Source organism: Bacillus rossius, chromosome 2, assembly GCF_032445375.1.
Source record: "Bacillus rossius redtenbacheri isolate Brsri chromosome 2, Brsri_v3, whole genome shotgun sequence".
In the NCBI taxonomy this organism is placed as follows: domain Eukaryota; kingdom Metazoa; phylum Arthropoda; class Insecta; order Phasmatodea; family Bacillidae; genus Bacillus; species Bacillus rossius.
Genome location: NC_086331.1, coordinates 106,454,968 through 106,471,921, shown reverse-complemented (window position 1 = coordinate 106,471,921; position 16,954 = coordinate 106,454,968). Strand labels below are relative to the sequence as shown.

Sequence of the window (16,954 nt, the reverse complement as noted above, 5' to 3'; positions counted from 1 at the left end):
TTTGTTTGATGATTTCTACATGATTCGAGAGTCAAAAAGACAAATTTTAAATTTCTATCTTTTTCTGAATTCTGATGGCAGCCAGTTTTGATTTACAAAACATGCTCATTTTTGAGTTTGTAAGGGTTTGTGTAAAATTATATTACTCGGAACTGGTGAACCCAAGGTTAATGAAACAAAAATTGTTTATTCAGGAAGATACGGCCTTTATTATTTCCAGCACACATTTAAGAAAAATTACATCCCAAATAGAAGAATAAAAACAACCTAAACGTTTGACTTTAAAAATTACGAATTTTCAATTTTCATAGGCATATCATTCCCAAAATAAATCTGTTTTCAATATTACTTTTGTGGGTATGTATAGCTACTTTAATGCACTGCATTTACAAAATATTCCAACCCTGATATTTGCTTCTTTTAAGAGTTACGAGCTTTCAAAATCATAAAATTTCAAAAAATCCTAAATTATGACACCTTAGATCGTGTTGGTACAAAGTTTAAAAATCTTAAATATTTACAGATAAACCTTCCATAGTGTATAATACTGCTGTAGAAATTTCATCTTTGAGATTTTTCTACAAGTCAGGTTAGAGGACCTAAATATCCCATAAACAAATGTTTTCCGAAAATGACGAGCATTGATTTGACTATGTATTTTATTTTTATCTTTATTAAATTATGATTTCAACTAATGTTATCTTTACATTAAACCTTATTTTTTTTTACATGAAGTGTGTTGTGCACGCTTCAATTGTTTAATGATAAACATAACTTGCTATACAATTTATTGTTATAGTGGCCACAAATTAGCAAAGATTAAACGTATTTCAAATCATAAACTTTATATGTGAGCTGAAGAAGACATGTTTCTTGGAAATATCTGGCCCATTACCATTTGAAAGCTCATTTATTCATATCTTATTCACAGACTCTTTAGTAGCTACATGACTAATATATTTAGTTGTAGTCGTCGTATGATCATAACGATTTCAGGTTGCCGGCACATCATGTTACCTCCACTCATTTGTGTAACATAGAACTTTACTTTTGTGGAAACTTGCTGCTAACTGCTGCCGCTAAGCTTGACATTTACTCACATTACATTAAAAGATAATTAAGAATAAGTGAGGATTTCAAGTCGGTACTGTTGATAGTTCTATAATTACAAATAATTCAATCTTTAATAATTATGAACACAGACTGTGAAACAGAGATCATGCCTAATTTTAAATTACCTTGTTTGGAGTACAATAACGTACTTATTGGTAACATTCAGTTTTACAAGTACCATTTACTTATAGCATCTAAATTCACTTTCAGTGTGATTAATTAATCATTAGTGGGTATATTTATAGCAATCGTTACTCAATATTTTAATAATAGCAATGTCTTTGAGCCAATAAAGTTAATATTTACCTTAACTAGTCAGTGAGTAGATTCATTATTACTCTTATTTTTGAGGAATCATCGAGATAATTTAAAGCATTAGTTCGTAAATGCACTGAACAAGATGATATCAATAAATATCAAAACATTGAATACAGGTTGTTGAAATAGCAAAGTTTGCAATTTGGCCAATGTGAAGCTGTAATTTGGATGCTACTCTTTATGGATATAAAAAAAAAATTTACCCATGCACTATATCATTTCCATACCCTTAGTTTGAGTACATGACAATCATACAGTCTGCATTAAGTTTGAATCTGCTTCATTCTGAATCTGATGCATTGTATTACTGAAGTAATTCTCTTATACTCATCAGACAGTTTGTAGTACACAGCTACCGAAGAAAACTCTCCTCTTAGTGATCTCTTCATTCAGCACACACAGGAACTAGTTGCAAACGATGGTAAAACCTTTTTAAAGCTACTCGGCTGTTTCATAATGTCCTCACGATTTCAGATAACTGATGTTAGTGCTTCTTGACTAGATTATCCACAAATAATGAAGATTGTCCAGATAGACTTGTTTCTTGAAAGTCCAATATTTTGTAGTAAAATCACTGCAACATATCTTGCAGACCAATAAAACCAGTAAAATCTTCGTAAATAGTTTGCACATCGTAGTTTTCACATGAATCTTCCAATTATCTTTGAATGTAATTTTTTTTGTAGATATGAGTAAATCAACAAAATTTCAGTTACAAATTTAGATTAAATATGAACACATCAATTCTACGCTGCAGTCAAAATCCTACTCTTTTGGTTCTTAATAGAACAACTTCAACTTTTTCTCCCTACACCATTTGTTTTACAAATAGAATTTTATTACTAACTTATTAAAACAAGAGATTCCAAAATGAAGCTATAATAAACTTAAGTTACTAACATAAATAAAATAAAAATGAAGCTAAGAGTATGCATATTGACATAGACTAACACTTACTTGTGGTTTAAACTATTATTACTGTATGAATAAAATTAATTGTATTTATATAAAATATCTCTGAGAAGTGTTACTTAACAATGAACTTGAATAATTTGAATATATGTTTCATCGTCACTTCAGGTTCCACAGTATATGGAGGCTTCTTTATCCACTGTTACATAACACAATTTTGTACTATGGATACCATTGTTTAAACACTTATCACAGAAGTATTGTTATAATATAACACTTGGATCATGCTTATCATTCTACCTTGATTTATATTCATTAAAAAATTTTGATATTTCTTTACTTAGTTTTGGAGAAATTTTGTCTCTCCTACCAGTAGTTGCTGTAAGTTCTAAGGCACTTAGTTTCCTTAAAACATTATTCACTCTCTAATCATGTAGGAATCATCAAGCAAAAATCATTTGATTATAAAATGGTCAAGCAACCAATTTTTTTTTCTGGATCACTTATATGCATTGACCCTGTAATTTATTGTATGTTTCAAATGCTAAATAAAGTGCTTGCTTACGATCATGCCTATGAATATTTTTAATGCCACCGTTGGTAGTTATTGTACATTTTCTATTGCGCACATTAATTGAATTAGGTTAATGCAATGCTTTCTGTGAAGACAGTTCAAAAAAACAAGTTTGGCACATGGATATGTATACTACTGGAATAAAATAGGGATATTGGAAAAAGTATTATCCTACCAGAGATTCCTGGTTTTTTGGCATAAACCGGGATCTGATCCAGCTCTACATTTTTCTTTTCTATGTATTGATATTTCATATATTTTAATGCATTTTTATTTGAGTTCCTTGGTTTGTTATTGGCGTTGCACTGTATTTGTATATACTGTAATCAAAGTAATTAAAAAGAAATTCTTATTACCTATTATGATTACATTTCATGTACTTGGCAGTAATTGTTCCATTTTTTATGTTCTGCAATAAACTGAAAGTGCAGCAGTCTGTCTTGCCATACTTTTGAAGCTGTGTGTCACATCTACATTTAACTTTTATCCTCTTGAGATCTAGATGGTACTACTCTTAGGAGCTCTTCTATCTTATTTTTATTTTATAAAAATGTTACCTTTAGAGTTAATCCAGAAATCCTTCAGTCTTATGTGATCTGTACTGAAGTTGATAGTACTTGCAATTGTTACCCATGTAAATGTATTCAACACAGCATTGGAAATAAAAAGTGTTGCAGAAATGTAGAATGGCTTTGTAAACAGGGAAGTAATTATTCTTTCCCATTTTAAGGCTCTTATATGCATTGTTGGTTATTTTGTTTTCTTTTCATTACTATTATTTGAGGGCTTTTTCTATAAATCTTTCCATCTAAGTGCTCTTTTATATTATGGTTTGTCTCAAATTTTCTCAACAGATATTTACTAAACATTGTCTAATAGCTATGAAAAGGTGCCCAAGTGTTTATGATAATAATCATTCGACCTTTGAAGCTCAAAAATAATGTTTATTAAAGATCTGATGAGAATGTTTGTGACTCAACAAATGTAAGAGAAGTATCAAAATAAATTTACATGAAAAGCTCTCAAATAAATATAATGACTTAAAATTGACGTGTGAGAACAAGCCTTAGTAATTATTTTAAAATGCACTAGTACTCCACTGAGAATTACGTATCTGTAAGTTGCCTGCTGCTGTTGATGTAAATATGGCTCTGAAATCCTTACGGAGTTTCTTTTTGGATTTCAGTGAACTTTGTGGAACTAATTTTTTTAATTGCCAACACTTAAGAAGTTTTTCTTAAAATACAGTTTTTGTATTCCATCAAGTGCACTAGCTTGACTGGATATGTTTGTTTTAAAAGGGGTCATCTAAGTGAGAAGTCTTTCAAAAGATAATTATTTTGCAAAATAATTAAAAATAATTGTTTTCTTTCATGATTCTGTTTTTACTAAGTTTTAAATCATTAGTGTTAATATGTTTTTTGTGTTGTGTGGTTTAAAATGTATGGAAAGTTCAAAAGTAAAATTATTGTACACAAACAAAAAATAAAAAAATTCACATTTTAAGTTGGCAAAATATTTTGTTACTTTCAACTAGTGATGGGTCAATTCCTGTTTTTTCTCGGTTCGGTACCAGTTTTTAAAAATTGGTTCTCTGTCCTCGGTTCTCACTTAAAAATAAAATAAGCTTTATTTACACATTTTTTATGAGGTGTTTCAAGTAATAAACTATTTATTGTTCCAGTTACAAAAAAAATCACTAAAAAGCCTGTATCCAGACTTACATCTTCAACAATTTACTGTTAATAACACTGAAAATAATAATTAGTTTGTATTATTCTGTCCTCAATGTTTTTATTGTATGCTTACAAATAAATGCATTGGCATAATGTTTGTGTCTTTAAATAGGCTATCAAAAAAATTAAAATGTTTTGTATGATTTTCAAGCAACAGCAAACAAACCAACCTACTACAAATGTAATATGTATTAGTGAAAAATAGTTCTAAATAATATAGAGAACACTTAATAAAACTAAAATTTACTATAATAATCTGGCAATTACCTCAACAAATTTACATACACTCTCTTTTAAAACATATGAATAAAAAATAAAAATATTACAATACTGGAAATAAATAAAATGATGGTGAATGTTCAAAAAATTAAACAAAAAATTGTCCATTAGACTTATTGTCTACATTAAATACTTGTGATAAAAAACCAACATCTTGACCCTTTCCGGTTCTAGTCTGTTCCTCTTCACGTCGCAAAGGGCACCTGCAGTGCTGAAGGTACGCTCACTAGACACAGTGGTGGAAAGAATATATAGGTATTTAAGGGCAAGTTGTTTGAGTCTCTTATGCTCAGTCATTCCAGTATGGACCAATTGCCTTCGGATCAGTCTCTAGGTTCAAAGTTGGTTCATGCAAACAGATCTTATTTCATTTACAGCATTAGTAGATAACCGAGGTCCTGAGCTACTAGAAGCAAGCAAGTGCTTGTATCTGCCCCAAATACAATGACTACTGCCTCTTTGAACATCACTTGTTAAAGATGAAGCTACTTTCTGAGGGATTACACTAGCTTCCTTGAGCATCTTCATTTTACAAATATTTGATTTTTTAACTAAATTCAAAATTTTTTCATGTTTTCAATCCTGAAAAGGGTTCATCTTGTAATGGGGATTCAACAGAGTAACCTTTACTATTAGGTCGCATGTATGGATAAAGCCAAAATCTTGTTTCAGCCAAGCCAATAAATCATTTTTTAAGCCCTGCAGCCCAATGCCTCCAGGAATTTCCAAATGGTGCTGGATAACACAAATTAATGGCATCACCTGAAAAATATAGCACAGCATTGTTAGTGTGTTGTCAGCTACAGCAGTCAATTAGTTAAAGCTAATGATAATAAAGGTTGTTGCTCAGTTAGTTATCAACATCAGTTACAAGAACTGTAAATGTAAACCAGTGGCATGACTACTGTTTCCAACTCCACAAAGTGCACTGCTAGACTTACTTCCGAGAGCGAAGAAGTTCCTTTGCCCAGCTGCAAACTCGCAGTGTCAAATATCTCCATTATCTCGATCAACTGCTCCAGTTTCTTCCACTCATCTGCAGATAGTTCAGCAGCTATAGTGCATCTTTTCTACTACTAACCATGATGATAATCATTTTTCTGCTCAGAAAGTCACTTTATCATGTGAAGTGTACTGTTCCAGCATCTGGATACATCCTGTATCATTCTGTGTTGGGGGGATCAAGCTGTTGTTGGCACTGTTTCAATAATTTGTATTGTGGTAGGAATGTTTGAAACTAGAGACCATCTTTTTTCATTTGGGAACTAACTGGTTCTTTACGATAGGATTATCTACAAATGCCTTTCTCACTACAAATTGGAGAAGATGTGCAGCACATGGTACCGGAACTAACATGGAATCATCCAGTGCCTTGCTGATGTCTGTTCCACCGTCCCTTACAACTGCCAAGCTCCATTTGTTAAGTAAATCTAAAAAAAGCAGTGAATGTTGTCTTCTTTGAATGGTACTACTTCAACAACTTTCTGGCAGAGTTCCAATGTGCCATTTCTATTTTGATAAAATGAACAGTCAGTGAGAGATAATCATTAATCACACAGGAAGTCCAAAAGTCTGTGGTTAGAGCAACATGCCTTACTTCTCTAAGCTCTACCACAACACGTTTATGAAGCTCTCTGTACATTTCTTCCAGATGTTTACTGCTAGCACTTTTTTTGGCTTGGTACCAGAACTTTCACCGCTTGGAGACAAACCTGGTGATACTCCAATTTTGCTTGAATCTCTAGCCTCAGAGTCAGAAAAATTACAGCTTTGAGGCTCACTGAATTTGATGGATATTTCAGAGTACAGTAAGTCCTCGGTTTACGTCGGGGTTACGTTCCTGAAAACCGCGACGTAAATAGAAACGACGCAAAATGAGCCATGTTTCATGCCACCGGCCGACCACGGCCCAAGGTCGGCCGGAAGCGCTGGCATACAGACGTGACAACGGGCAATTTTATCAGCAAATTACAACCGACAGCGTGGGAAACAAGTCCAACTAGTACTTCTCAGCTTTATAGAATGGTTATTTAACCAGCTGCTTTATTACCTTTATTGATTGAAATATAAAAACAGATATATAGTCGTTTGGAAGACATCTTATGAAGAAACAATCATAAATTGCAGTGAGCTGATACTGTAGGCCTACTACAAACGCATTTAATCACGATAAAGTTAACAACGGCACGTTTAAAACTCCGGCCAACTCAATGATATCATAGCGACTGAAGTGTAGAGCTGTAGCAAACCGTATGTATTCGTTACTGAGTAACGGGTGCGGCATCTAGTGACGAGTAACGAAACGTTACACACGAATGCATTTCGTTACTCGCATTTTTCGTATGTTTTACGCATGCGCGCGCTTATTCGTTACAAAGAACGATGTTTGTTTATTAAGAAAAGTATAATTTGGAAATTCGTCGTCCAAGTTTTTTACTGTTTATTAAAGGTATTGTGTGTGTAGACAAAGTTTGAGAATGGAACAGAAACAACGTAAAGTATTTTTTACAAATTATAAATATGTATGTTTTTGTTTTTTATTATCGCGTATTTTCACGTTTTTTGTTCTTATCTTAAAAGAGATATTATAATAAAGCTGCTCTAATGAGATTTTATTGTTTCTTGGTTAACAAAAGCTGTTAATTATCAAATACTTTTAATTGTTTATATTCGATTTATTATTATTTACGCGACGTCATACTGTACGCGTACGAAATACGACTCAATTCGTTGCTGTTACATAACATAGCATGTTATGCGGTATCAGAAGTAACGAGTAACGATACAAAAGTAACGAGTACTAATTGTTATAGTAACGAATACATACGGGTACACTTTTTTTAGTTACTTTTACACCTCTACTGAAGTGCCAAGGAGTTGGACGAAAAGGGGTAGGAGAAAATGCTGTGTCGTTGCGGGAAGTAGATAACACTTCTACGTGCGAGATACGTGGGTGGCCGAGCGGGCGGGCTGGTAGTATTGCATCACCGCGCGGAGAGCAGCGGAGAGCAGGAAGCGTCCCTCATGATGCACGATAAGATAAGGCGGTGAACGTGTAGCTTACGCTACATAGCATAAATTAACTACCGAAGGAAACAAAGAATTATAAACGAATTATATACGGTGTTTTGGTTAAAATAAAGGTTTACGGTCATTGTAAACGACGTTATTGTGAATCGGCGACAACTTAAATTGAAACATGAGTACTCAAACATTAGCGACGTTAATCCGAAACGACGTAAATCGGTACGACGTAAATAGAGGACTTACTGTACTCCTGAAATTTTGGACTATCCACAGCCTGCTCATCAAAGAATCAGGTGTCTGAACACGTTCACTTCCACTACCAGAGTGTTTATTAAAGTATTTTTCGTTACTTTTGGCCCTTGAGGATGTAATTGGAACATTGATGGTTACAGACTTATTTCCTGAATATTTGGTGTTTCCAGTTGCCAAAGAATGTACATTTGATAATTTTTTTTAAGTTGGCTGTGGATTTCGACTTGCCTCTTGAAATAAGTTTATTACACAATAAACACCTGGTGAACATTTAAACCATTTTTTTTATCACGTGTCCACGGGATCTTTGTCAACGCCACTAACTCTAAAAACAAAGACGTGCCACTTTTAAAGCAATCTCGTTTGCCTAATAGAGAAAGTTACTTGCCATTCCGCTAGATGGCTGCAGCTGCAGTGAACTTACACTCCACAGCAGTGCATAAAAAGCATAAAATTTTACAATGTAGAAAATTATCACGGGAATATTTAGAAATCACTCACAATTGTACTATGGAATTTTCACTTTTAATTGTTCTTTATATACCAGTCATGCATACTTATGTGTCAATGACTCAATTAGCTGCCTATTTTAAAAACCAATTAAACAAATATGGCATCTTTCTATTCACATCTCTCTGCTGAGGCACGTTATACAGTTGTACATATCAATGAACTACACTTAAGGTACCTTCAGCTGCTATGTAATGATTGAAAAACTTAATTTGTTTATAGATGTGACAAGAATATTAAATATTTTCACGTGTAATTTATTTTACAGTTATGATGAATTTATTCCCCAGAAGTCCAAAAAATAATTTATATGTAAATTTGATGTGAGTTCAGCCATTTCATGCTGCAGTTAAGTTGTAGTGAAGGACTATTTTCATAAAGGGTATTGCTATACTGCTGGTACCGGTGCCAGCACCAACATTTTAGCTACAGTTCTCGGTGCTGGTTAAAATGCTGAAAACCTTAGGAACAGAGAACTGGTACCAACCCATCCCTACTTCAACAAATGTTAAAAGTAGCAGAATTATGGGCAACTGTAATTTACTCATCTTTTTTATGAAGTACATTTAAAAATCAGTTATTTATATTCATTATAAAAACAAAATGTCCACATAGTACTTGTAATTGGGCTCAGTTACAATTTATCAGTACTTTTCTCAACACTGAGTGTAATGTAGAGTTTCTATTTCTTTGTGCCAGCACTCAAGATGATATTAAATTAAATAAAAATTTCTGGAATAATTTTTAGTCAAAATTGAAAATCTGGAAATTTATTTTAGATATGTTGCTTTGTATGTTAAATAATATTTAATAATTAAAATATTTTTTCTTTGATGCCTTTGCTTTGAGATAAAACATTTTTTTCTGGTGTAGATTACTTTTTGAGAAATTTTATTTTTTTTTTTCAGTGCAAGTCATTGGATGAAAATGGAAATTCTGTCTCGCAAGCATGTCGTTTAGAAGTGATTGGTAACAATGAAAGGAAAAGTAAGCAACGTCGTGCGAAGGTAAGTGATCAGAAAGTGGCTTGTAGATCAAGAGCTTGTAATACTTATGATTTGGCAGTGTTAACTACACCTTGTAAACCCTCCCTTTAGCACCCTCTATAATCTACATGCCTCAGAAACATGTAGAGTTAGCCAAAAGACTGGTGCATTGGTCTGTTTGCATGTCAATCCATATATTAACATTCTCCAAGTGTCAAGAGAGAAAGTCATATGCAGGCAAATAATACGAGCAGAAATTACATTTTCAAGACCTCTATGTTATTAAAAAAATTTAATCTTAATAATAATAGCAACCATGAAAACTTTAAAACAGTATTTATTGTTTTAAACACTTGTGACGTTCATTAACTTTCACATAACCACCATAAGTTTTACAAAGCCTGCAGTTAATTGCTGCTTGTAGAATTAAAGCATGGTTTTTAAATTTTTTCACATTCATTTTTTTTACATTCTGGCCTTGTAGTATTAATAGCTCATTTTGTTACTAGTAAATGGATTTTTCTTAGTTTGATGACACTTGCCATGGGAATAAAAGTTGCTTATTTTACCATTTATGAACTAGGTTTTATGTGTTCAGTAGGAAATGTTTAAAATAAATGTTTTGTGTATAAGAAATATTGAATTCTACAGAAATTTCAGTTTCAGGTTTTACTTTATTAGGACATTGACTGTTCATTTTTCAAATAAACATAAAGCATAAAATAATTGATAGTTAATATTTATAATTTGAATGATCTTATTAATATTGTCAAGGTTTTTTTTTTTACTTCTAAAATGTTGACATGTTTCAGATATTCAATGATCGGAACGTCATAATGTCGCAGAACATTGAAGGTCACAGAGGTGATAAAGACATAGATTCTCTCATCAAGTTTATAGAATCTGATACAGATGGCAAAGGAAGACATAAGCACACTTCTCACAACAGTGGTCCTTTGCCCTTGAGCAGCAAGCAACAGCGCAGCAGTGCTAAGAAAGATGATTTAGGAAGCATCAAAAGTAAGCGTGATGGTATTCATGATGATGAACGGGGGTGTAAATCTAGAATCCAAGGAGTGAAACACATGGCTAAAGATAAATGCTCAGAGAAAAACAAGTTGAAGAAGTCAAACAGTTTAGAAGAAATTAGCAAAAGTAAAATAGAGGATCTTATGTCATTTACGAGTGCCGACAGTAATGTTGCAGTTTCCGTGGTGAATGTAAAAAATGCTAAACGTTCACATTTAGATAATAACTTTGTTGCTATAAATAAGAAATATGACTCTAGTCGTGAATTGTGTAGTGACGACAATCATTCGTTGTTTACTCCTACATCTACTAGTGTAGATCAATATTTTTCTCCGGCTATAACATTTTCAGAAGGCAAACGGTGGCGATCTTCAGAAGAAAAGAATAAAGCTTATAGGTCACCTTCTAAAGAAGAGAGTGCAACAACAAGTGTTCAAGTTGAAGAGATGGAATTCCACGTAGTTACAAAAAAGCAGCGACGCAAAAAGAGATCTGGCAGCAGTGGAGGGAAGAGTGGGATATCTTTGTTTGATATGCCCAAGCGCAACGGGACAAGTTATATGGGACATGTTTCTAAGGATTTCCTGTCACATCAAACTCAGAAAGGAAGTGGATTTCTCCCTCATGACCACATGGTAAATAGTAGTGAAGTGTCTGGAGTTTTGTACCAATACAGACACCACAGGCCTCGCTCGCCAGAACACCAGCGACGGAAGTCTACGTCAAGTATGCCCCCGTCAGAAAAATCTGACAGCAGTGATCTTGATAGTGTTCACTCTCTTCCAGTTTCCTCAACAACACCAAGGCTAGCTCTTGACAAAACTTCTACTTCAAGTGGTTCCACACCACAAGCATCTTACGCAGATATTGCACGCATGGCTGCGACTAACATTGTTCCGGTAACAGGAACTTGTTGTTCTAACTTAAATAGTTCCAAGTTGCCTTCGGTGAACTCATCAAAAATGACAGGTCTAGTTTGTTCTGGAGGTTTGTCTGGTTCTATTGTACCTGCTGTACCAGCTGGTTCTAAAAATACCATTGGTACACTGCCTGTAAGTGCTTCTAAAGTTGTATTTGTGGGAAATGTAACTGATCCTGTTTCATTTTCCGAGGAAACTTTACCGTTTGATTTCAGTTTGGAAACTGATAAGTCAGGAAATCAGCAGAATGAAATGGGTAAAAAGAAAGATGCCATGACTAATACAACTTTGGACTATAAATTAATATCTCATAATTGTATAGAAGACTCTGTTAGGTCTGATAATTGTGAACTTTCCCAAGCAAGTGTGTTAAATGATTATTATCCTTCACTTGAAGAAAGTTTGTTTGTGGACAAATGTGATAGAAAGTCTGGGAAAATAAGTAACACTTCTTTTCCAGCTCGTTTATTAGTCGATAATGTAAATGTTCCTATAAGTTCTTTAGTCAAGAAATATGTAGATATCGTGTGCACAGACCAAACTAGTGTTGTAGATGTACATGCAGTGAACTCTGAAAATACTTCATCCACAAATGTGACAGTTGACAGTGAAAGTAGTGTAAAGAAAACATCAAAAACCACTGGAGCTAGTGACACAAAAGATAATGAAATGGATTTAGAAAGACAACTTTCTCTTCAGCTATGCATTCAGGAATCTGTGTTTAAAATAAAAAGTGATGGTGACAACATCGCTCCAACAGAAGACTGTAGCTTTAAGGCAGCTAATTATGCACAATCAGTGAAGCTAAGAAGTAAAACAAAAGCAATTCCTAAAGCCAAAAATAATAGAATTCTTAGCTATTCTTCTGGAAGACCACCTGTTATCTTAATGAACGAGTCCCTCCGCGAAGGGTTAGCTTTTGATAGTGACCTGACATTTGGTTTTGAAGTAAATGAACAGTTGTTGCTTTCTAATGGGGAAGAAGAACTGTGTGAAAATGCTGCATTTCTAATAAGTGAAAAGCCTAGTAGCAGGGAGAACAATGCGACTGTTGAAGAGCTGCCACAAAGTAAATTCAGCATCGAAAAGTTTTTGGCACGATTTCAAAAACCAAATGCCCAAGTCACAGATGATAAGATTGTCAACTTTGTTGGTTACGGTAAGTCAATGTTTTATTTTGCTTATATTATGTAATAATGAGGTTTTATTTGTTCATGCAACCTTTCAAGTGTACTGAGGTCCAGTTTACTATATTTCACCAATTTTATTGTGCACTCTTTCAAATGGCTAATATAGTTATATGTATTGGTAAATAATTGAGATTAGCAATTACAATGATATGAACTATAATTGTATAACATTATGCAGTAAAGAACTAACTAACTTGTGCATGTTTTGTCCTTAATTCTTACAGTTACAAATATTGTCTCAGTAAATAGTTTTTTACATATTCTCAAAATTGTGGATTCATCCCTTTCTGCTTAATGTGGTTCAATTTATACTAATTCAGCCATTTATTAAGAACAAAATTTAAAATAAAATGCTTTTTCAAGCCTTTATTCTGTTGTAACGATGAATTAATTTAATAACATTGATTTTTTTAACTTTTTATTCATTTGAAAATTCTTTGTGCTTAGATTTTTCAAAACATTTTTTGAGATTACTTTTTCTTTTTACTTTTTGTTTGATAATCTGAGTAACTATTGGATTGTGTGCATTGAACCTAGACAATTTGTAGCTGCACTCACTAACCACTATTTCAATATCGGAGCACCCATGCAGACTACTTGTTGTTATACAGCAATCGCAGTGTGCAAAGATGAGTGACTATATTAGCGTTGAGAAATGAGACCATAGTACTTTAAGGTGACTTATGACACATCTGATTTTAAAAACTTATAATGATTATCACACTATAAGTCAGTAAAATGTATCAAATCCCAAACACAGTATATTTTGCAACAATGTTGCTAAAGTGAAAAATCATTCAAATTTTTTTTTCTTTTCTAAAAGTTATCCAAGAAATTATTTTATGTATCACCAGTTTGTATACATTAGGGCTGTTCATATCTTGAAATTTCTTTTTGGTATTTTATTTAGTTCCAATAGATGCTTAATACTTTCAATATATTTAAAACATATATAATACTGATAAAACCAGTAATATTGATGGCATCAATAATACACCTATCCCTCACTTAGCACGACTAATTCGTTCCTAAAAATGCTCTTGTTATTCAAAATTGCGTATTCTGAAGTATTAGTTTCCATAAATAGCAAGGCTGATTTATTGAATGTGTTCCAAAATTGTGTAGGAAAATATACTTTACGTAATATAAATGTGTTGAATAACACTCAACTATAAATATATCACACCATTTATCTTTATATGCCTCCCATTGCACTTTGTATGACAAATACAACACTGCGTAACAGGAGATACGTTGTTATATACTTTATCGTCAGTTGGCTGACTGACTTTCCCGCCCGGGTGTGACCTTCAACTCACGTCACGTACCTTTCCAAACCATCCTTTGCTGACAGTGAAACCGATATTACTGTCCGGATAATTACATTTTAATTTTTCAAAAATTAAAGTGCTTATTCGCGTATCACCACCTGGTTCACACCAATCCTGTCAGGCCAATGATTATTTTTTTCATTGCAACATTCATTTAACAACCTTTTCCACATGAATCATATGTTCGTTTCTGTTCCCGTATCTAATGTCAAATATACTCCCTTTAGTATAACCAACAGCATCAGACTTATAAACTTTTGTTAAGAGTCCTTATTTAGTACGATTGTGCTTAAAAATTTTCTGGGACTGTGAAAGTACTTTGCATAAACGGGAATTTCGTACTAAGCGGATTCGTATTAATGAGGTTTGACTGTATTAGTGATTCATACATTGACAAAACATTAGTTTAACAATTTTTAACTGTTATCATCAAGATTATTTCAATTAACAAATTTACTGGGATGCTCGTAAAATGTTTATAATTTCAGACTACAAACTAAAAGTTTGTAAATGATTAGAGAAGGAATTCAATGTGGGTCTCACTGTAAGAGTTTGTGTACAATGTGATTCAATGGGCGTAGAGGCTTGGCTAGACACTTGTTCAGGGAGTGACATTACCCAGATAGCTGACGATAGAGTAGGTGGTATCTTGTAAACCCTGAAGCCTAAATTACCCTGCTCTCAGCAGCAGGGATGCTATTAAATCCACTATAAAATTTTCTGTTCATTTAGTGGGCTCTCCAGCTCCAGCTCTACAGCTGACTTTCCCATTTAATCAACACACCACTCAATATGCAATACATGCTCTGACTACTGTTAAAAATGCCTGCTGGCACGCCACCAGATTAGAGGATTTTTGAACCACGTCACTTGGTCAGGCTATGCAGTGTAAATAGTTATTTAAAACGTGCCTGCTCAGCGAAGCTTGTGGTGTTAGGTCCTGGTTAAGAAAAAAAAATTTTAAAAATTAATTTTTAGGTAATAGAACTACGTGATGATTTGAACACCCCAGGGTGTGTGGACTCTTCCTATCTGCCGTTTATAATAGAAGACTGGGGGAGTGAGTGCTAGTGGACATTGTCGGTTACATGGTTAGTTGGAAACTAAACAGTTGCACTAAAATATTATTTACAAAATTCATACATAGCCCTTAATATACCTTACAATGGTGCTGTAAAGAATTACAAAAGTGCACAAATTACCAGTCCACTTATTAGTTCACCCCTACTCGTACCACAACCGCTATTTTTGCTCCAAAACGCCCACTATCATTTGTATCAATTTCACGTTGATATTCAGTCATTTGCTGTTACCAATATTACCTACTATATTTTCCTTCGTTCCTCCACTATAGTGGTTGTCATTGGCCAACTTCCTTGATGTCATACATTTACCCTAATTTCTTACCACCCAGTAAAATTCATCTTTAATGCAAAGGTGTCATATAGTGAACTTGTTCCACAAATTACTTATGCAAGGAATTTAGCTGGCAGCACTTGATCCGTTCTGTTGTCTCTAGTGTTTCTTTTTTACTAAACAATGCTGGTTAATCAATAAAAAATAAGTTTACATGGTAAACAAATCAAACCCTTTAAATATTTTACTATGCACATGCAAGTTCTTAATATTTTATATGTGTCACCCGCAGGGATGTATTGCACAGTGTAAACATATTGCATGGCATAACACACAAAGGAGCGCTACAGTTGTTGTGAGCTTGGAGCCTGGTGGTTGTCTAATTACTGCTGTAGACCCCTCTAGCATTCTTCTTAATGATCAATGAAAACAAAGATATATAAATTAGGATGGTTATAGTTGAATAGCATCTCCACACCGCCTGATAGTAATTTTATTACAATTATGAATCATTTATATTAGATATCATTGACATTGGTCAATGTTATAGTAAATATATGAAACTGATATAGTTATACAGAGAAAAATGGTTTATGTTTTATGATAACCTTATGGGGACTCCAGTAGGCAAGCATTGTGACACTGATAGATTTCCCATTTGAGATGTTATACTTATTTTGTAAATTATACATTTCAAAAGTTACTAATTAAATTAACTAAGAATGGTCCTGCAGTAATATAAATTACGTTGGTACTATTTTTAATAAAAAAAAAGGCAAACAACGGTACTGTTCAGCACAGTGACACAGATATTGCCTGATATGTCTCCAAGTGAAAATGTAAAAAATAAATTTGGTAAAACTTTGAATTTTAAGCAATTGCATTCAACCACTTCACTAGTTTTGCTTGCACTAAGTCCGGTATTGGTGTACACGTTTGAAGTTGGAGTTGAACAAAATTTTCATTATAAATAGTAGAGGAAGTAAATAAAATGGAACCGAGCATCTAGATAATGTTTAATTGAACTTAACGAATGTTGTGGTTTTAGCAAAATTATTTTATTTAAATAATGAGGAGTAACACCTTTATTTTTCATATACTTTTGTGACATGTTACTTCCCCCATTCTGAAGAAAAAAATAGTATACAAATAAATACTTATTCCACTCTCAGCTGTGTTAGAGACATTATAAAGCATCAAAATGAAACTGCAAAGAAAGACAACATTGTAAATGATTATAATCATTTGCAATATTTTCTTTCTTGATAGGACCTAATGCATCATACCACAGGAAGTATGCTTGGTGGAGAGTCTTAATTACAAAATCAGTATAAAATGTCTGTTAATTTCTACTTTGCAGTTTCACTCTTCATGTTCAGTGCACATGTATGTTATGAGTCTGATTGAAATCAAAAGGAACC

The 16,954-nt window shown here is 33.3% G+C and overlaps 1 protein-coding gene across 3 annotated transcripts in view; it reads left to right on the top strand.

Annotated features, from left to right (window-relative positions):
- LOC134529565 (uncharacterized) overlaps positions 1 to 16,954 on the top strand; it is a 108,477-nt gene that overhangs the window by 78,930 nt on the left and 12,593 nt on the right. For all 3 annotated transcript variants that reach the window (XM_063363788.1, XM_063363786.1, XM_063363787.1), the window contains 2 exons: positions 9,630 to 9,728; positions 10,520 to 12,815. In XM_063363788.1, the coding sequence (XP_063219858.1) occupies positions 9,630 to 9,728; positions 10,520 to 12,815 (2,395 nt within the window). The remainder of the gene's footprint in view (positions 1 to 9,629; positions 9,729 to 10,519; positions 12,816 to 16,954) is intronic.